Below are 22766 nucleotides of genomic sequence, written 5' to 3'. Positions count from 1 at the left end.
TCTGTTTTTATGCACTGTTCTTTGAAGAAGGCCTTCTTGTCTCTCACTGTTATTCTTTGGAACTCTGCATTTAGTTGGATGTACCTTTCCCTTTCTCCCTTGCTCTCTGCATCTCCTCTTTCTTCAGCTATTTGTAAAGCCTCCTCAGGTGACCACTTTGCCTTCTTGCTTTTCTTTTTCTTTGGGATGGTTTTGTTCGCTGCCTCCTGTACAATATTATGGACCTCCATCCATAGTTCTTCAGGCACACTGTTTACTAGATCTAATCCCTTGAATCTATTTGTCTCCTCCAGTGCATATTCATAGGGGATTTGATTTAAGTTGTATCTGGCTGGCCTAGTGGTTTTCCCCACTGTCTTTAAGTTTAAGCCCGAGTCTTGCTATGAGAAGCTGATGATCTGAGCCACAGTCAGCTCATCAATCCAACGTTTAGGTCTTTGTTACTATCTTATGCTACACATCCTTAGCATTTGGCATAATTGTTACTCCCTTCTTAAAACATTACCTTGTCTGGCTTCTTAGACTTCTTCCCATCACATTGGCTGCTTGTTCAGGTGCTTCAGAGTTCAGTCGTCTGGCTCTGCCTTATCCTAAGTGAACTTATCCTGTTTATACTACTCCTGTTTATACTCATCTCCCTAATTTGTATCTCCCACTCATAGGCCTCTCCTAACCTCTCGACATCTATTCAGCTATAACTTGACATTCTCACTTGGAAGGCTAATGAAATTTTCAGTCCTAACAAAAACTGAACTTTTGATCTCTCACTCAGATTTGCATCTCCCACAGTCTTCCCCATCTCAGTAGCTGGCAGCTCAGTCTTTCTGGGTGCTCAGGCAGAAACTTTTAAGTATTATCCTTGGCTCCTCTATTCTTTCACATCCCTCATCTATTCCAACAGCATATCCAATTTGATAGTCATTTCAACTTTAACATATATCTGGAATCTGAGTGACTCTTACTACCTCCAAAACTCTTGCCCTAGTCCAGGCTTCCTTCATCTCTCTGAAATAATAGCATTTCTGATTATTGAAACAGTCTCCTACCTAACCTCCCTGCTTTGTTCCCTAGCCCACTCCACATGTTTGTGTGTTTCTATAATTGCAACTAGAGCAGTCCTTTTAAAGCAAGTCAGTTCATGTCTAATGGCTTCCCAACTCACACCATAAAAATAAAAATTCTTACAATGACTAACAAGACTCTATACCAATGTTGTCCAGTGGAAAAATAATGCAAGGATGTACATAATTTAAAATTTTCTAGTAACCATGCTGTAAAAGTAAAAAGCAAACAGATGAAGTTAATTTTAATGTTAAATCTGATTTAAACCTATATAAGAATATTATTTGAATATACAATTAATGTAGGAAATTGTTAATGAAATTGTTTTACTTTTTTATATCAAGTCCTCAAAAATCTGGTATGTATTTTCCCCAATTTTGATGCCAAATTTTGGCTGGAGATACTTGATTTGTATTTTGGTTGGAAATACTTGATTGGTATTTAGGTTTCATGAAATTTACAGTTGAAAGTAGATTTACATACCCAAGTATTTCTAAACAGTCTTAAAAGTTTTCTAATAATTGAATCCAACATTGATTTTTAAATATTTAATTTTAATTAATTAAAATTTTAAAAATTTTAATTCAATTTCTAGCCACATTTCAAATGTCCAATAGCCATATGAAGCTAGTGGCTATCATATTGGACATCGCAGCTCTTTACCATCTGGCCCCTCTTCTCTGAATTCATCTCCTACTGTTTTCTCCTTTGCTCATTCTGCTCCAACTGTCACAGCCTCCTGTTCTTTGATCCCCTCAGACACTTCCCATTTCAGAACCTTTGCATTTGTTGTTCTCTTTGCTTAACAAGCTTTGCTCCCAGATAGCTGCATGACTTATTCCTTGACCTTTTTAAACTCTTTGCTCGTGTCACTTTTTCTCTGAGTGCCTATTTAGTATCTGTACCAATTGCCTTCTCTCGCAAAGCCTTTATTTTCAGACTTTTTTTTTTTTTAATATATATATGTATTTTTATTTGTTTATTTATTTGGCTATGCAGGGTCTTAGTTGTGGCATGTGGGATTTAGTTCCCCAACCAGGGATTAAACCCAGGGTCCCAGCACTGAGAGAGCTCAAGAGTCTTAGCCACTGGACCACCAGCAGAGTCCCTCCAGGTTGCCTTTTGAAAGACGAGAGAAGAGGGCTGAAAGTGGAGAGATGGCCTGATCTACAAAGAAAAGCAGTGAAATATGAGAAATGTCCCGTACAAACAACTAAATGAATATGTTAAGCAGAAGCTTAGAGTAAAATCACTTTGAACAACTGACTATATCCTCTCAGCTTGCTACTATGTAGGCAGCTCAGAGGATCCATTTTTGTACTTAATGACTGACCCCTTTATAGGTGTAAGCTCTATACAATTCTGCCTTAACTTCCTCTTGTACCTCTTTGGCACCTAGCATAGAACTTTGACCCAAAGGCAATCTAATGTTTCCATTATTGGCTAGTTGTTGGTTAACTTTTTCTGCTTTATAGTCTGCCCTTGCCTTCCTACCCGGTGCTCCTCTTTTTCAGTGCCAGCACCTGGTATCCTTGCTGATGGTACTTGTGTGTTGGCTTCACTTGCCTGTGGCTGTGGTTGTGACCCTGATTTTTTCCTTATCTATTCTTGTGCACTCTTACTCATCTTCTAAAACCAACTTCTCTAAGAAGTCTTCACTGATTCTCCCAGTTTATTAATACTCTCCTAAGTGCTACCTTTATGTGTGTATACTTCTGTTTTATATTCTAATAGGGAATATAAACATGTAAGCATAGTTACAATAGAATATGAATTCTTGAAGGGAGAGACTGTACTTTTTTTTTTTTAACTTTAACACTTTCCTCAGTATCTTGCATATCTTATTAATAGATAGGCAGTGCTTATTAAATGAATGTACAGAGAAGTAGTACAGAGAAGTAGACTTGCTGTTAATGGGAGAAATTTATTTAAAATATAGGTTTTAAACCCAAATACCTTTTTAAAAACCACATTGAGAGGCAAGAGACATAGAGCTGTGGAAGAGTGTGTGGAGACAAACAGTGAAATCAGAGATCAGCCCTTACATAGCAGGGAATCTTAAGAGTCTGAAGTTCTCAGACGGACTTAGCATTGTTGGAAAGCCATGAAAGCACGTGTGCTCAGATGAAGTGAGAAGACGTATCTGTATTATGGGAATGCTGTTTTCAGTTTCATCCTGGACTTTGCTCTAGAGTATATTATTTTGAGGAAACCGACCCGTTAACAAGTACTTTATGTTACCTATTGGGCATACGAATTTTCGTCAGTTTGTCTTATTTGCTGCCAGTTTGTTCTTTATAAATGGAGTATGTATTAAAAATAGGTATTTGAGTTGCCTACAAGAATATTTTTATTGCAAATCCATAATATGAAAATACACTTTGATTTTAGCTTCGCTATATATTGTCTGAAATTTTTTCCAGAGTTATTTTTGGAGACTCAGAATTTTAAGCTGACACTGTGTCTTGGCAGTTAGCTCTTTTCTGATCAGGGATTCTGGGTAACCTGGAAAAGTATTTCTTCTCTGTAAAATTTTATTGCTAATGGTTGATAGTATATGAGCAGCATATTCCAACAGGCATCAGAAAGAAACAGCAAGGGATAAAAGTTCTTTCTCTCTGGTTCTTAAACATATGTTCTTTGTTTTAAATAATGTTAAGCATTGAAAACTAAATATAAAAATAAGTATGACCCCAAGTAAGTATTACAGGAAATAACATAATAGAGCAAACCCCAAAATACAAATAAAAGGAGGTAAGTCTCTCCCTTGTTCTTCATATTCTAATTCCTCCCTCTTCTGGTCAGCTTTAGCCAATTCAGACTGGGTAACTCTTTTGGACTTGATAAATCACCCTAATTTTTAATTTTTTTTTCCTCACAGAAAGTGTGACAACTCCTTTATATTAGTTTTTATTTTTTACATATGTCTGCTTCTTAGCAGTAGAGCTTCTCTGTGTCACTCTGAGGGTCTTTCTCTTGCACTGAGACTACCCTTCATAAACTGTTCATGAAGTCCTTTCCCATTTTTCCTTGCTGAGATCAGATTTTCCCTCCCTTTAGTGGATATAAACAGAAACAACATCCGGATCTTTTTTTCGTATGTAGGTGACATCCAGCACTTAATTAAGAAACTTAGCTTGCTTCTTAATCCTTAGGCCCAGTTCTGTTGGCAAAGCTTGCAGTGCTCACCACAAAGGTCCCACTGTCTAGTTATGTTAGAGAGAACCGGGTATCTATTTCTTGCTCATCTTATTTTTTATCTTGTCACAAGATTTTCTCAGATTGATTTAATATGATAAGTATATATAAAAATTTGAATGCTTCTGCTTTAAGTTAGATTATATAGCTATTTGATGTTATAGGTGTTCCTGTGAATTTGTGACTTGCATGGCTTCAGATGTCATAATTTTTCCCCCCACTTTCTAGGAAGTAACAGCTAGCAGTCGCCACTATGTTGACAGGCTATTTGACCCTGATCCCCAGAAAGTTCTACAAGGTGTCATGTAAGTAGTATGTATTTAAGAGTCTATCAAAAAATCTTGTTTGTTTTATGTTTGAATCTGTTAAGTATTATAATTCTGAAAATGCAGGGTTATAACTTTTCTGTTTTGGAAACACCCGTTGACATTCATGACTTTAATATGATCCTGTAAAGAATTGTCTGTTGGGTAGTTAACTGACATGGTTAGCTTCATTTTTTGCAGAATACTTTCTTTACGTTTTTTAAAATGTTTAGTTTGGAGAAGGCTTTTGTTACTTTACTATCCAGTAAAAGCAAGAGAGTAAAATTGGTGATTTTTTTATCATTTGAAAAGGTTTGGAGAACAGGTCTTTGGGGTTAGAGGTGGTTTTGTTTTGTTTTTGGTTAACTCATTGATGGTCTCTAAGGTTTGGATTTCCTAGTGATGTTTTAAATATCAGGATTTAGAAAGCAGTCATTAGAAAATTTAAGTAAACTCTTGATAACCTTAATGTCCTTCTTTTCTCCAGAATTGCCTCATGTTTAAAGAGAGGAAACATTTTTAAGCAACATATCTGAGGTGATTATACTTAAAAATAGTTAAGTGGTACAAGTGCAGTAAGATTGCAAATGATTGAAAGAATTCTCTCTTCTAAGAGCAGGTTTTTATGCTCTTGTCACATTACTTCTAAGAAAGAAAAAAGTGAAAGTGAAAGTCGCTGAGTCGTGTCTGACTCTTTGCGACCCCATGGACTCTGTAGTCCATGGAATTCTCCAGGCCAGAATACTGGAGTGGGTACCCTTTCCCTTCTCCAGAGATTCTTCCCAACCCAGGGATCAAACCCAGGTCTCTTGCATTGAAGGTCTAGCCTAAGACAACTCATTGGGTTGGGAAACACAGAACACCCACAGGGGTGAGCTGTGTCCTGGGGAAGGAGGACCCCAAAAATATCAGGATGAGATATATTTGGGATAGCAGTGAGGGTACTCATTTGTCCCTTTCTTCTTCTTACCCTGTTAGTGTTATCAGCAAGATAGCATCTTTAGCTTAACTCTTGTTCAACGGCTAGGATACTTTGTTTATGGAAGTTTCTATGGACCATAATTCTTATTCAATGCTCACCCCCCCACTTTCCAAAAAACAAAAGGGCTCTATATAAGGGATGTCTTGAGCTGGGAGTTGGGGGGGGGGTATTTCTAAAGTAGAGGCAAGACAAACAAGCAAGGCTGCTTAACTATTCAAACTGAGCTAGAAGGAAAGGTGAGGAGGAGCTGAATGGAGACCCACATGGGATATTTGACACCTTCTTTTCGTGTCTTCTCAGTTTACAGAGACAGGAGATGATAGTTCTTGTTTTCTCATTATGTTAACTTTGCCTTTATCTTCTTAACTAGGCTAGGAGACTTTATAATGGTTTAATCAACCCCTTTAAGTCTAGTTTGATTAATACCAGGTTAAGTGGTATTACAGCCATCTGTTAAATCAGTTTGGGTGTACCTACACGCACCAATTAGTTGAAGGGATAGGTCAAATTGACATGCTTTCTTAGACACGCAGACACTCCCCCTATACAAAGCCAATCGATAATCCTAGATATCACTTAAGGTTCCTTAATAAACGGCTCAGTTGGAAATGTCAAACTCTTTAAGTGTTCAGTAAATGATAAAGATGTTATTGTTGTTGTTGTTTTCATTATTTCTGCTACTATGGTTGTTTAGGAGAAAAGCTAAATTTCTAAGTTAAGGATTCTTCATGAAAGACTTGTATCTTGAGTTGTGTCTGATGTATGTAGCCAATTCAAGTGTTAATTGTCACTGTTAGAAATTTCTTATTTACCCAAAAATACCATAGCTTCTTGAAAGGTGATAAAATATCAAATAAAGCATAAAAAACACTGGTGAGAGTGTGTTATTACAAACCAAGTAACATACAGTTTGATAAACTTAGTGCCTCTTAAGAAATTGTCAAGTCTCAGACACTTAGCCGTCAGCTAAGAAGATAAGAAAGGTTTTGGGGGAGGGAGGGATAGTGGAGTGGAAAGGCTGGACAACTGTAAGTTAAATACCTGCCTCTGATATTTCCTAGTAGAGTCCTTTCCGAGTGTAATGTTGAGGCAGATTATCTCATTTCCTTGAGTCCCAACTTTGTCATCTGTAAAGGGAAAGTAGTACTGCCCGCTTTGCCAAGTTGTCACGGGTTAAGTCAGAAATACAAAAGTCGGTGCCTGGTATGTTGTAGGTACCCACAGATTGGCACTTCAGTAGTTAGTAGTTATCAGTCCTAATTTAAAACAACTTCAAAAGTAAGATGATTCTTTTTAAAGAAGAGAAAGAAAAATTCAAAAAATATCAAAGAGATAAAACAATTCCCACCGAAAGAAGAGGGAGAGCTAGAAGTTTTGATTCAGATAAGAAAATGTGAGTGATAACATTTTCCAGTAAACATGATTGCTACCTATAATTCTTAAATCTATTTTAAGTTTGAAATGGACAGATCAACCCAACTCCTTTCACTTGATGGCCTTCTAGAGGTGTGTGTAGTATGATTTGATAAAGCTTTCTTTACCCCAGAGAGAAAAAATTATTTTTTCTAACTAATTCTTGCCTGAACTTTATTACTGCCTGAAAATTAATTGTGCATAGTCAAGAGAATGAAAACTGAATTGCATTTTAAACATTTTATTCATTTTTAAGTAACCTCATCTAATATAAGAATAATGCAGTATTGATTGACAAAAAGAGGGGACCGAAATGATATTTAGGAATAGAGAGTTGACCAGTTCTTTTCTTTTAATACACATTACACAGCCACTGTTGAGTCATTCACACAGAGACCATTACTAGACCAAAATAAGCAGGTAGAAGGGAGGTGACCACAGATCTTAAACAACCGAAGGTAGATTTCTAATTTTAGAGAAGGAAAAGAACAGAGGCTGAAGTAATCTGCTTTGAATTTATAAAAGAATTGACTAGCTTTAGCTATAAGAGTTCTATCATTTTTCTAGCAATATTCATCTGATTTTTCATTAGTGGGAAAAACAAAATTGAAGAAATTAAAGATGAATTATAACTTTTCATCATGACCAGTAGCTAATTTACTATGTTGAGTTAGAACCATAGCCCTACTTGTAAACAGAGGGAACTTTGTAGATAACCTGTGTTATGAAGGACCATTTTACCTAGTTAGTGATGATTGAGGATTTATCGTAGAACAACTTTTTTTGGTTAATAGTGCAGTATTTAGCATGTATTTGAATGGTCCTATTATATTAAAGGTTGAGAGCACTGGACCACCAATGATGGTATATTAAAGTGTTGAAAACAGAATTAGGTCCTGAAAAGCAAGGTTTCAAATGCATAACTGAGGAGTCAGACAGATAGGCTTAGAGAGAACAGGGAGGTCAGCTGTGTAGGTCATAAATCTATATAGCCTTTGCAACTACAACAGAGAATGGGTACATCAGATAAGCTACATTGTATTGCAGATTTTGAGCTTCCTCTAGTGTGGTGATCTGTGTGTGACTTAAAACAGTTAGAGATATTTTTGGTGCAGTTACTCTGATGTTAGCTCAACCATGTTAAATCTCATAGTTGTAGACGAATAGCTGTTGAAATATTTTTGTAGATCTTAGGTCAAAGCTGCTTAAACATTGTGCCTTTTGACGTACCTAAGTTAGAGCACCTGAATCTTGTTTTTATATTAGTGATTCTCCATGAAAAAAATTGGTATCCCTCTGTGGCCTTATGTTGATATTCCCTATGTTGAAAGGCAAAGATAGTATAAGCAAATGTGGCTAACTTTATAGTTTCAAAGTTGAATCAAAGTAGAGAACTAGATAACTAGATAATCAAACTCTTCCTGATAAAATAAGGCAGGCAGTTGTGGATACTATAGAATTGTGTGGTTTTTACCAAGTATCTGTTCTGAAAAAGTATCATCTGAAGTGTTTTACTGTACTGATGAAATCATTTGGTAATGATTTTTCTGTACATCATTTTCTGGTTTCAGGGAAATAAATACCTCTGGTTTCAGTAGACTATAGACACTTTTCATTTTCTTGCATGAGCTAAAAATATGAGCTGCCATAAAAATGAAGCCTCTGGCTTTTGGAAATTTCAAGTTAGAGGATAAGTTTTAGGATAATTCAAAAGGAATATCCTGTTAGTTAATCTAACAGTTAAAAGTTAACTTTTAACTTTTAAAGGTGTTACAGGTAAACACAAATGAAGATGACCTTAATACCAAATGAAATGGAGTGATTCCTGAGAGTTACTTGTTTAAAACTTTGTATTCTGAGAATTTAGTCTGATTAAAAGAGTAGCAAGATTTTCCAGACATTATTAGAACAAAGTGACATAGTTTTGTGTCCAGATATTTAAGCTGTTTATATATATATGTTATGTTAACTTTGAACATAAAAAATAGTGGAATATTTGTATGCATATGTGTATATATATCTTTTCATATTTATAAGCCACTTAACTGTATGCTTGCATATTCATAATGTTCTAACACATTTTTTATGTTCTTTGGCATGATTACATATATTAAAAATATTTATTAATGTACTGTAAAGATATTTTGGCATTTATTAGTGAAGTTATTACATTGCACTTTTCATTTTTGGAGAATGTAAGGTGATTTGTGACCATATATTGACAAGACAGAGTTAAATACAGCTCCTAATTTCTGAACTAGTGTTTATACAAATCAAAACTGTAACTGATACTCCTTACATTCCAAAAATATATACCTCAGATTAATTTGTTTATAAGAGTGAACTAAATTATTGTCAATTCTTAATTCTGTTCAGTTTATATATACAGTAGTTGCATAATAAATGCCTTGACTTGAAGTTCACTATAAGTCTCAAGTGCCTACTGAATCAAAGCCTTATATTAAAAATAACTTTAGTTTGAATAATAGATCATCATTATCTAATCCTTTTAAAATTGACAGTTTACATATGGTAATGGTGATTCTGATTGGAATATGAAGAATCTCATTCCTTAACTGTGTTGGTTGTTAGAATGCTTACTGTACTTGGATATTTGGATGTTACATTCTCCAGAAAGAACATCATAGCAATTATTATTACAGGGTCAGAACAGTGAGCATGTTTGGAATTTTCCAAGTGCAGATAATTTTGTTAAGGTGTTTACTCTGTTACCTTATTGTAGCTACCCACAAATATGTGTTTTTTTCCTTATGTCTTGTGAAAAGTTAGTTTTCATAACTAGGTCAGACTTTATACTGAGATTGTAGTTTTCCATATCTACTGTACTTTTTTGCTATTTCACGCCAATTAGATCAAGAATGAATGTACATATTCCAAATAAGAGCTGCTTTCAGGTAAGTGAAAAGTCATACTGGATCAGAATGAAAATGACATCATTGATCTTTAGGTTTTGGCTCTAGCCTTCAGTGATTAAAGATAATTTTCTATTTTTAAATGCTAATTAGGTTTTCAGTTAAAATTTATGCTATTTTGACTTTTTAGGACTAAATGAGCTCATAGTTGATTGACTTAGACTTTGTTTTTCCAACGGATCTAGATTCCAATTATTATTATTATTTTGCTTTTTCTACTATTTTAATGGCAACATGTGGTTTTACTTTCTCTCTTGGTTTTGATCACAAATCATAATACTCTGGTTTACATGTATTCTATAGTAGGCATTATACATGTTGCTTTCATATTCAAGATCTTTTTCTCTACCACACTAAAAATTATTCACAGAAAGAGCAAAGAAAGGAATTTGAAAGGTTAGCCTCCATGTAAAAGTGGGTACATTTTGAGTCTGCTTATTAGTGGGCAGGTTTAAGATTTTAACTAGATGTTAGCTGAAAACGTTCCCTGATAAATGCATTTCTATAACATCTTAATATTGGCTCCTTTTCTCCCATCCTCAAAGAGTAGACTATCCCCAAGGCTTACATTTTAGCTTTTCTATCTGGATATTCTTATCTTCAAAGATAATTCAGTATGTATAAAATCAAGATAGATCCTTGTCTTGCGAAGGGAATTATTCTCCAAGCTTCCTGTGTTCCCTGCACCGAGGCACCCATACTTGAAGTAGTCATTTAAGACATGTCAGATGTCACTTTTTCTCTGCTTATAAACTCATCTTGTTATCTGCTTCCTTAAAATGTCCTCTCTATTAATGATTCCTGTGGCTGTTACTTAGTCAGTCTCATATAACCAGATATCTGGGTGGAGTAGTTTCTGTAACAAACATTGAGTGCCAATCAGGTGCTAGGTAGGCATTGTGCTAGTGTGGGAATTATGTAAGGGTGAAATAATGTAGTCTCTGCTCTGGGGAGTGTCTAATGCAGGAACCAGATAGCTAAAGAGATAGTTCACTACAGTTTGATTAGTGAATGCTATGAAATTGATAAGCACAGGGGGTCTTGGGACCACAAAGGAAGGGCATCAGCCATTTAGTTGCCACTCTTGGCTCTAGAATTATTGTATTCCAATCTGTTCTACATTCAGCTTATCCTCCTTTGTCATTGCTTCCTTCATGTCCTTTTTCTGATCAAGAACATGATTTCTCTTTAATCTATCTCCCTTTAGTTTGTCTCTTCTCCCTGTCACTTTTCTAACTTTCTTCCAGACTTAATGTTCCCACCTTAAAGGGAATCTTCTTTTCAGTCCTGGCTCCTAGTGCTGCCCCAGAAATATGCCATATTCCTTTTCCAGTATGATTCCTTTTGCCCTCCTCATCCACTTATTTAAATCCTAGCCATTTCCTAGGCTAGTTCATCTTAGTTCCTACCATTGCCTCAAAACCTGTTAAGCTTGTCTTATCTCCTTTTCTCAACCCTCTAAGCCCAGTGTTTATAAAACAGCACTGCCTTAAGTGGTTAGTGTTACTTTTGTCTCCTCAAGAAGATTGTAAACTCTTCAGGTCAGGCATCTCATTATGTGATTCTTTTGTATCCTTCATAGAGCCTTGCACAGTGTGGAGCCAGAAAAAATAATCATTGAATTTCGGTAGTGTATAAGCAGGACATTCCCCTCCCACCATCAGTATTAAAGACTGGTGGACGTGAGATTATATATTTTTTGATCTACTGGGAAAAGGATGTCTTTGACAGAAGAAAAAAGAAATACATTTACTGAATTCTTTTGTCTTTTCAGTCAGTTTGTTCTGAATGCCTGATATGCTGGAGTTGATGGAAAAAATACTTGGCATAAAAGACATGGGATGAGAATGGCTCTGTTATTTATTATGGGGCTCTGAGAAGTGCCCCAGACCTGAGTCTTAGATTCCTCATTTGTAAAGTGGAGTTAATATTACTTAAGGATATGATGAAGATTAAATAATAGATATGGAATGCTTTGTAAACTTCAAAGCAGTGTATAAATCTTGTATAGTTTTGTTGTGCTCCCATCTTTATAGTTGTGAGTTTCTAGTTTACAAAAATATGGATTTCTGTATGGTATGTTTTGTGATCCATTGATAGTTACTTCTCTGATGTTTCCAGGTCATACTGGTTTCTTGCCCCTGAAGAGGAAAAAAGTAATGAGTGTGCTATGATAAAGCGCACTAGGAAGGATACCTACCCAGACCGGGAGCTGTGAGGGCATGCTTCCTGGAGGATGACACTGACATATAAGCTCAGACCTGAAAGATGAGTAAAGTTAGCCATGGAATGATATAAGGGAGGGGATAGGAAATGAGAGAGAGAGAATAGCTACACTCTGGAAACGGAAAGAAGCTTCATTTGGCTGGCTCTGAAATCAAATCTAACACTGTAAGACCTAAGAGGTCTGCTAAGAATGAGTATATGTGTTGATTATTGTCTCTTGCAGTTTTTAACTCTTTCATAGAAATGATCTGGTATCCTTTTATATTTATATTAATATATTTATATTTATTAAATATAAGTATTTTATATTTATATTAATGACTGAATAGAATTTATTTGCAGGGCATTAACATCTCTTTTTTGGTATAGATAATATTTTACTTATTAGAGCCAGAGCAAGAATTGTTTTCTTTAGACATTGGTCCATTTAATTATTTTTAAATTTATTTATTTATTTAATTTTTGGCTATACTGAGTCTTCATTGTTGCACTTGGGCTTTTGCTAGTTATGGCGAGCGGGGACTGCTTTTCATCGCAGTACGTGGGCTTCTCATTGCAGTGGCTTCTGTTGTTGCTGACCACAGGCTCTAGGTGCAGAGGTTTCAGTAGCTGCAGCATGCAGGCTCAGTAGTTGTGGCACATGGGCTTGGTTGCCCCATGGCATGTGGGATCTTCCCAGACCAGGGATCGAACCCATGTCTGCTGTATTGGCCGGCGGAGTCTCAACCACTGGACCACCAGAGAAGCCCCATTGGCACATTTTATTAATTGTGTTCACTTTAGTCTGCAGTTACCCTATAATTACCAGCTGCCTCCTTCATGTCTATTTTGCAGACTAGTAAGGAAATTGGAAAATTGGTTTTGGAGGAGTTTTGTTTGCTTTTGTCTATAAAAACATTTACTCTGGCATGGTTTTAGATATTTGGGTTGTATTTATAAGGTTAGGGACACTCATTTCTGCTCAGTTTAGGAAGAATGGGGAGAAATCTGGGAAAATGTTAGAACTAGAAATTCCATAATAGAGAGCCTCTAGAATGGCACCTGGCAAAAGTAAACTTTCAGTAAGCTACTGGATGAGTGAATGTGCTGCGTTAGTATAGGCAGAACACGTTAAGAGAAGGGAAGAAGAAAGAAAATGACAGACTGCTAGGTTAGAGTCTATAAGCTGACAGTTGGGAAGTAAATCTCTAAGAAAAGAGCAGGCGTCTATAAGGAGGTAGGAGCCTAGATGTACAGTCTCTCATTGACTGTGTTTTGCTCAGTGAAGCTTTGCTATCACATGAATTTTAAAATCATATATCAGAGCTTGGTTAAAACCCTAGTAAGCTTCATTCAATTTAGTCCTCATGAGCAAACAAAAAAAATACTCCTGCTTATCCACTATAAACCATATGGAAGATCTGAGGGATATTTAGAGAGAGAGAGGGAGAGAAGGCCCTCAAGCACTGAGCTGAAGGAAGAAGCCTAACAAGTACAATGTTTGGCTCAAGACTTGTGAAAATGCTATTCAAAACCTTATGGGGAGGATCAGCTTTCAGCAGACCACCACATCGTAACAGCACTTTCCTGTAATAATCAAAAAAGATAGTTAAGGAGAGGGGTATTATCATTACCAAGGTTTTTAATGCTGATGAAATTGGTTGGTATTGGAAACACAAGCTGACAATAACATTAAGTCATTGATTTTAGTAACTCCCTCTCCACCCCCACTCCCCCAACCCTACCCCCCTGGTTTTCTATCCTGTTTTTCTATAAGATCATAGTTTTCCAATTACAGGACTTTTTTAGGAGTATAACTAAAACAAAAACTTTCTATATGTTGTAGAGCTCTGCCACCTAAAAGAGAACTCAGGAGAGATGCTCAGCAAGTAACTAGGGGAATGTATTTTGGCATATGAAAGAAAGATAACTTACAAAGTTTCAATATGTTAGTGCTTAAACATGATTATGTTAGAAAACTTAATGAGGTATGAAGGCAAGAGCTGAAACTGTGGACTAATATTGGTATGGTATTGCTGACCGCATCTACCATGAGTACCACTTATTTGATTTTCCAAAATGAAGCAACTTTTGATAAAAAGTTTAATCTCCCTTTTATTTACAAAGTAGGTACAATACTGAAAAGTACAGTTTTCTTGAAGATTGTGCAAAAACTGCTTTCTGTTTTAAAACTGTGGCCAGAAATTTCCAGACATCTTCATAAACTTCTGAAACATCCCTGGGAGGCTCTGATGCCTTCTTCCACAAGAAGAAGAAGGTTTGAGAACCATAGTGTTTTTATGTTAAGATAGCACTATTGACCAATTACCTTAAGTTTTTTTTTTTTTTAATTAAACATTTTAGTAATACTGGGTTTGCTGCTGCTACTGCTAAGTCGCTTCAGTTGTGTCCGACTCTGTGTGACCCCATAGACGGCAGCCCACCAGGCTCCCCTGTCCCTGGGATTCTTCAGGCAGGAATACTGGAGTGGGTTGCCGTTTCCTTCTCCAATGAATGCATGCTAAGTCGCTGCAGTTATGTTCAACTCTGTGCAACCCTGTGGACAGCAGCCCGTCAGGCTCCTGCATCTACAGGATACTCTAGGCAGGAATACTGGAGTGGGTTGCCATTTCCTTCTCCAAGTACTGGGCTTATTTTGAGCTATTTATTTTTTCTCTGCCTGTCCTTTGAGAATAAATGTGTTTGTGAACCAACTGGTCATTGATAGAGATACTCTTATTGTGGAAAAGAGTTTCACTCCCAGAGAAATGAAGATCTGAATGTAGCAAGAGTTAAAAATACTGGTGAATAAATGGGAAATATAAAAGATATTTTCTGGGACTTCCCTGGTGGTCCAGTAGCTAAGACACTGTGCTCCTAATGCAGGGAGCTGGGGTTCAATACCTGTTCGGGGAACTTGATCTCACATGCCACAACTAAGACCTGGTGCAGCCAAATAAATAAATATCTTTAAAATGTAAATAAAAGATGTTTTTGTGTTTTTAAATCTCCTTAAAAGATAAGTGACTGTTTAAGCAAAAATTGTACAATATAGAGAATTCCCTGGCTGCCCATTGGTTAGGACTGGAATGCAAGGGTCATGGGTCCAGTCCCTGGTAGGGAAACTACAATCCCACAAACCTCATGATGCAGCCAAAAAAAATAGTACAATATATCATGTTGTTTCTAACTAGTTTAAAAATGTATAATAACAGGTCAAAGAATGAATGGGAAGATGGAAGTATGTTTGCAAGGCTCTTATAGTTCACATGAAGTAGGGCACTATCCCTTGAAGACTGTGATAAGTTAAAAGGTACATACTGTAAATTGTAAATCTACCACTACAAAACAGCAAAACAAAACCCAAAGAGGTACAGCTAGTCGGAAAATAAAGGAGATAAAATGGAATCACAGAAATATTCAGTCCAGGGAAGTCAGAAAAAGAGGAAAGTAAAATCATGGTCCCTGAAACAAGGTCAGGCTGGCTGCTTTTACTGCCTACTCCCAGAGCTATGCATGAGAAGATGGCCTGTATTTCTTTTTATTCAAAGGATTGGTGGCCTTTTTTTTGAAGAACTCTGCTTTCTTTGTATTGATGATCTGAGAGAATAGCATCAGAACATGTATATTATCAAGTGTGAAACAGAGCACCAGTCCAGGTTAGGTGCACGAGACGAGTGCTCAGGGCTGGTGCACTGGGATGACCCAGAGGGATGGGATGGGGATGGAGGTGGGAGGGGGGTTCAGGATGGGGAACACATGTAAATCCATGGCTGATTCATGTCAATGTATGGCAAAAACCACTACAATATTGTAAAGTAATTAGCCTCCAACTAATAAAAATAAATGAAAAAAGTAATAATAAAAAGGATACAGAAACAAACAAACAAAAAAAAGAAAATCTTTTGCTGATACACAAGCTATCTCTCACCCCCCCTCCACTGCTGCTCTCCTGTTTCATAGCCCCAGGTTTACACAGTCCTGTCTCTGTCCCTTCTCTTTAGCACTCCATGTGGAGAAGCATCAGGGTTTTACTTTGTCACTGACATCTGTACTTGACAATCCGAGATGCTGTAAAATAAAGATAAATTAATATCTCAACACATCTTACCCTTACCACATCTTTCTCTTTTCCTTGAATTCAGAGACATGAAAAATGCTGTAATTGGAAACAACAAGCAGAAAGCCAACCTCATTGTTTTAGGAGCTGTTCCAAGGTAAGTTTGCTATCATCCCCTTTTCTGCTATTCATATGAAGTTTCAAATGTGTTCTCATTCTCAGTCATAAGACCCATCTTTTTTCTGTATTGTCTGTCCTACTTTTTTTTTTTAAAATAAATGCTTTGAAGTATATGAAGCATCTCTTTAAAAAAAATTAAGGTACCAGGGAGTGGAATATGAAGCAAGTATATGAATACTTTTTAGATGTTTGGGAAGATCATTGACCCTGCCATAAAAGGACACGTTGGGTAGATAAGCAGTGTACACCGACCTGATTCTTCCCTGTCTCCTCAGAGCTCTGGCAACTTTTATATGATTGGATAATAATTTCTTAGGCTTCTCAAAACCTCTTTTGAAATTTAAAAAAAAAAAAATTTTTTTTAACCCTGCTTTTCTAATTTTAGAATTTGCTGGCTTTTAAGTTAACATAGAAAGTTTCATGTCTTCTAATGAAACTGTTAAGCTTCTTTTTGGCAGACAGTGACAATTGTGTAACTGCTTCTTTGCCTTTGCTACCCAGAACTAAGTTTTATGTGCAGTTATAAACTTTTCATTCAGAATTTTTAAATGTTTTGGTCTTCTCTCTTCTCTTTTTTCTTTTCTGTCTTTTAATGTAGGATTATTCATGGTTTTGTTGTTTTTATTATAATCAACCATTGGTAACTGTAAAGCTGTCAGCAGCCTTTCTTAGGGGACTAGTGCTCAGTATATATAAATATGCTTTAGGGAGCATGAAGGATGTACCTTAGAACATGAAGAAGATAGTCATATGTTGTAGACAATTGGAATTTGGGGAGTAGTTTTTTGACAGGCTAGCCTAGAATAGAGATAGGATCTTTTGATACTCCAAATAGGAGAACTAGAGAAAGAAGAGAACTTCCCTTGTTTGAATAGCTGCACCGGGACTCTTGAGTATTCCCTCTAGGCTAGACCTCTGTGATCTCTGAACTTTAGTAGTGGATATTCAGAGTCTTTAAGATCCACCAGCACTTGGCTTTGGGAGTCTTCATATCTTGGAGTGGCAGATAATGTGGACTGTTGTGCTGGCTGTTTCCACAGACATTGCTTGTGGACAATTCTCAGATTCGAAGTTCTGATACACTAAGATTATATGATAATTCTGTTGTTCAAAAAGAAGAAAATCTTTTTTATTTCTCCCCACTGCTGATATTCCTTTATTAAATTAACAGCTTATATAAAAGATATGACCATTTCCTAGCAGCCTGTAAACTCACCTACCATATTTTCAGTGTGTGGGATGTATTGGTAGCCTTTTTCTGTAACATTACTTTTAGCTAATGTTTACTTTTAAGTTTTTTAGTCTCTTCTGTTTATCAAGTTCTTTCTTTTTAGATTATTGTACTTGCTTCAGCAAGAAACCTCAAGCACAGAATTGAAAACTGAATGTGCAGTGGTATTGGGAAGTCTTGCTATGGGTACTGAAAACAATGTTAAGTCTCTACTAGATTGCCATATTATCCCTGCCTTACTGCAAGGTATGTAAGGAAGTCATTTTTATACAGGTAAAAAGTAGAATCAGTTTGCAGTGTTTTAAATATGAGTTGAAAGCATGAGTCTCAAATCTGTTTTCTCTTAACAGGACTACTGTCCCCAGACCTGAAGTTCATTGAAGCTTGCCTCCGATGCCTGCGCACCATCTTCACCAGTCCCGTCACTCCAGAGGAACTACTGTATACAGTGAGTTTTAGGTGTTTTTCAGTCATCAAGTTACATTTTTAATAACAGCATACTTCTGATTTACTTAGCATCTCATAACTGATCTTAGCTGTGATAACTGTGTTATAGAAAAGTCTCAGGAAGTATTTGAATTGCTAATTTGCAAATATCAAATGTTCTAGGCTTTGTAAAGCAGTGAAAGATAGTCTCACACCTTGAGAAATTTATAAGCTGGGGTTTTTTGTTGTTTTTTGTTTTGTAAAGACCCTTCTTAATTTTTTAATATGTATACATAAAGGAAACACATGTAATGCACTCACTATAGGTTAAATCTGGTAGAGGAGTCTTTATAGAGAAGGTAGAATTTGACATGGTCTTGAATAATGGGTAAGATTTCAAGAAGTGTAGAGAAAAGAAGCTGTTCTAGGACACATCTTTGAAAAAGAGAATATGCAGGACAGTGGACAGAATAGTTTAATGCAGGATGGGAATCATTGTTCATTTCAGCTGGAGAGGTGAACCAGAAGCACTTGTTAGAGGCTTACTTACCAGGCTAGAATCAGAGAATACATGTGAGAGAATCTAAAGATCTTCAGAGTCATTCATTGGTTTTCAAAAACTTCAGGTTATTAGGGTGTATTTTTATCTGTTGCTTATCTGGGGCTTTCTTAATAAAATTATCAAGGCTAGTATTTTTCAAATTCTCTTATCCGCAATTCACAGTAAGAATTATATTTTCCACTGCCACACTGTGTGTGGGGGGTGGGAGGTGGGGACTCAGAGTGGTGGTGGGAGTATCTTGAGATAGTCTTCACAAAACAATTGCATAAATGTGGTGCCTTCTGACTTGAATTCTATCCTTTTTCATTTTAAAAAATGCTGGCTGTGATTCTCTGAGCTGAAATGCAGAATTGTAGTTTCAAAGTGGACACACGTGTATTAGAGATCTTGTCCAGGGTCATGTTCTAGAAGTATTTCAAGAATATAAGTAGTCACGAGGCACAGGCAAAGCAAACAGAGAGGGACGTGTCACGTGCCTCCAGAGTTTGTTTTTCCTACATTAGACACTTGCTCCTCTGGCCTGTAATGATGCCTGAGGTCTGTAAATGAGGCTTGTGGGTCATCTCACACAGCAGGAAGCCTCTAAATTATGAAGCATCTCGATTTTATACCTCAAGGATTTGTGTAACATTCTTTGGGAAGCCATGCCTCATAAATCCATAGACCATTTACTACAGTGGTTCTCAAACTTGAGCATGCACCAGAATTACCTGGAGAGCTTATTAAACACAGAATCCTGGACCCTACCTCCAGAGTTTATGATTCAGTCACTGTGGTATGGGGCCTGAGAATATGCATTCCTAACAAGTTTCCCAGTAACTGAGATGCTGCTGGTCCATGGACCACTCTTTGAGAACCACTGGTTTACCGTAAGCACTTGTAAATTGAGGAAGCATTCTCACAACATTCTATATAGAACTCTCCATCTGAGTATCAGTCTGTTTACTTAAGGATTTCCCATTGTCATTTTTACAAAGAAATTAAGCCAATCACTCATATTCTTTACCCTAGAAGTTTTTCCCCAACCCTCAGCCCATTAATGGGGAAGGAATTGACCCTGGTAAATTGATTCAGCTCCTCCCTTCTCTCTCTCTAAATTGATTTCATGATCCACTAATGAATTTTGGTGCATAATTTGGAGAATGCTATTATATACCAAGTTAACTTCTTTTTGCAAGAAAAATTAAGACAAAGGGACTTAAGGGACTTTCAGAGGATACCTAAATTATGAAACAATTTTTGCCTCAGAGACCATGGAGACTCTGAAAAATGTTGGGTGGGATAATGACAGAGAGTAGTATTTCAGTGTAACTAACTGACATCTGTGGGTAGGACTGTATAGAGACCAGCTGCCATAGCAACTCAGGCACTAAACTAATGAGCACACAATCCTGTTGAAGAGGGCAGAATGTCTAGTTTGAAATTGTTTATCAGATGAGTGACTTTGGAGAGATTATGTAACTGTTCTTTGCCTTGTTTAATCAACCAGAAACTGCAGATATGTAACACAGCAGCTTGCAGTATCTTAGTTCCCTGGCTAGGGATTGAACCTTGGGCCCACAGTAGTGAACACCCTGAGTCATAACGCTGGACTGCCAGGAAGTTCCCTCGTTTTGTGTTTAAACTGCTTATGACAACACAGGGTTATAACAAGCAAGGGGAAAAGATTCTATTTGTAGACATCTTCTGCAAACATAGCCTGCTGTTCTCCTACTTAGCTTTTATGTACCTTGGGCATCCTTTCCGTGCTGAGGGAAGCCCCAAACCTTGTTTATCCCCACAGTGTATTCTTTTACGTTTCCCTCCTCGCCCTCTGTTGTCTTTTGTCAAAGTGTGGCCTGTGGACCGGCAACATCAACCAGTAGTTGGGAGTTTGATAGAATGCCAAATCATAAGTCCTACTTCAAACCTACAGAATCAATCTATACATACAAAACATCCCCTGAGAACATATATGCAATGCGTGCTCATATCTGAAAAGCATTGCTGTAGGACTTATGACAGCATTGACTAGGGCACTCAAGCTAAGTCTCCTTTTCCATCTGTGGTTTGGGCCAAATATCTTCTCAGTGTTTAAATCATGAAAGAGGAGATTTTTGAAAGGATAAAAGAAAGAAAGAAAGAGGAGATTTTTGGAAAGCCCTGAGGCAGATTGGGTGGATTCTTCTTTCTTCTGTACCATCATGTGTGTTGTGAAGTGTCAATAGTAGGCAGAGAGTGGGCTGTAAGTGAGAAGCTGCTATTATATAAACTGTCTTGTCTTATGAAGACTGAAATTAGCTCACTACAGTTATTAGAAGTGTTAATCTGTTACTGATACTTACCATAATATCTCAGACTTCAAAATTGTCAACTTTTATTTTAATGCAATAATTCCTCCTTATAAGCTATGTAGTAAGTATTTATCTTATTAATTATGTCACATTTTGGTTTTGGATTAGATTATGTCAAGTCTTATTGAAATGATTTTGTTTTATTGTGGGGATGTTTATGGGCGAGAAATTGAGAATTTCCTGTTCTTGTGTTTTATTATCAAGCATGAAAATTGAAGCCCCTTTCCTTGTCCTTTGCCTAGACCGTTTTGATTACATGTTGCTTTTGTGTTGCTGTGTTCCTTAAACAGACTTGATTCACTGTCATTAAGATAAGAGGCTTACATGTGTGTGTGTCCTTGGAAATCAGTGTTAAAGACGCTCGCCATGTCTGAGTTCCCTGTTGCTCTGCTCTTCTTCCCTCTCCCTCCAGGATGCCACGGTGATACCACACCTCATGGCCCTGCTTAGCAGGTCCCGCTACACCCAGGAGTACATCTGTCAGATCTTCTCACACTGCTGTAAAGTAAGAACCGGGATAACTGTTCTCTGTAATGTAAACACTTGTATGCCCTCAGGAACTGTGCCTTCTTGGTATGTCCTCTTGGAGCTAATCTATACACATATAAGCAGACCTATGTATATAATTTCCCCTCTTTTTCTTTTTGACACAAACAGTACAGACCATACATACTGTTCTGTACCTTGCATTTTTTACTTAACATTTTGAGGGATATTCCATATCAGTACATAAGGAGCTTTCTCTTTCTTTTTTAAAAAGAGATGAATAGTATTTTATTGTATGAAAGTGAAAGTGAAGTCGCTCAGTTGTGTCTGACTTTGCAATCCCGTGGACTGTAGCCTACCAGGCTCCTCTATCCGTGGGATTCTCCAGGCAAGAATACTGGAGTGTGTTACCATTTCCTTCTCCAGGAAAAAATTTTTTTTTTGGTATGTGCAATAATTTATTCAACCTTTTTTCTACTGTTGGGCATTTAGCTTATTTCCAGTTTTGTGCAGCCAGTGCTGCAGCAAATACCCTGTATGCAAGACATTTTTATAATTTACAAGTACCCTCATGCCACTGACAGAACTCAATTTTCTCTTAGCCTAATAAGTAGCATTTGCCAGCTCTGTTCAGGATTATCCATCAGTTTAAGTAGTTAAATATAACTAGACTTCAGGAAACGTAGCATGTATAAACCCATGCAGCAGTGACAATAGTGAAAAATCAAAATACAATATTGATTTCCCTACTGATACGCTAACAACATGTGTCTTTGAAAACAACTGATCTGATGATCTCTGTATTGTCATTAATTATAAAAAGTTTTTATTTTTGTATTGTTTACATACAAGCCCCAAGTAAAATTTGCAATAGCATTTTAAGACTGATCTACAAATTTGCATATGCTAGTAGCAGTATGAAATAAATTTACATACTTTGGACAGGGGAGATAAAGAAATAGGTTTCTAAAACATTTGTACTCTAAGCTAATCATCATTAAAGTTTTGAAATTCTCTCCTTGATTTATTAAGAAGCAAAAGAAGGCTAGTAATAATAGTGATTGAAATCCTAACTTCTAAATTGTTGCCACTTCCTAAGCAGTTATTCAAATTTTGAGACCAGTTGTTTGGAGTTTAGTTTAGGAACAGGAGGGCTTATGTACTTCCTACCCTGAGGAGACTGCTTTACTAACTCCAGGTTCATGCAGATTGATTTGGAGAGATTCAAGAGAGACTTAATAAGAATAGAACAATAGTTCCTCCTCTTTAGTTGGCTCAGCCACTAATTCCTTCATTGTAATTGTTTTTACACAATCCTGTCTACAACCACAGAGAGAAGGAAGGGTTCTTTTGTAACATATTTGCTGCAATTTGGACAAAGAATGTGAGG

The 22766-nt window shown here is 36.8% G+C and overlaps 1 protein-coding gene across 4 annotated transcripts in view; it reads left to right on the top strand.

Moving 5' to 3' along the window:
- ARMC8 (armadillo repeat containing 8) overlaps positions 1 to 22766 on the top strand; it is a 101940-nt gene that overhangs the window by 21978 nt on the left and 57196 nt on the right. For 3 of the 4 annotated variants that reach the window (XR_010664160.1, XR_010664161.1, XM_065942189.1), the window contains exons 2-6: positions 4489 to 4565; positions 16244 to 16315; positions 17673 to 17815; positions 17920 to 18017; positions 21303 to 21395. Coding sequence is in view for 2 of the 4 variants with exons in the window: in XM_065942189.1 (XP_065798261.1) it covers positions 4489 to 4565; positions 16244 to 16315; positions 17673 to 17815; positions 17920 to 18017; positions 21303 to 21395 (483 nt within the window). In the remaining 2 variants the exon portion in view is untranslated. The remainder of the gene's footprint in view (positions 1 to 4488; positions 4566 to 16243; positions 16316 to 17672; positions 17816 to 17919; positions 18018 to 21302; positions 21396 to 22766) is intronic. The other variant, XM_065942190.1, reaches the window with a different exon arrangement.

Source organism: Muntiacus reevesi, chromosome 8 (genome assembly GCF_963930625.1).
Source record: "Muntiacus reevesi chromosome 8, mMunRee1.1, whole genome shotgun sequence".
NCBI classification, from domain to species: domain Eukaryota; kingdom Metazoa; phylum Chordata; class Mammalia; order Artiodactyla; family Cervidae; genus Muntiacus; species Muntiacus reevesi.
Note: the sequence above shows the minus strand (reverse complement) of the source record. Positions and strands in the feature narration are given on the sequence as shown.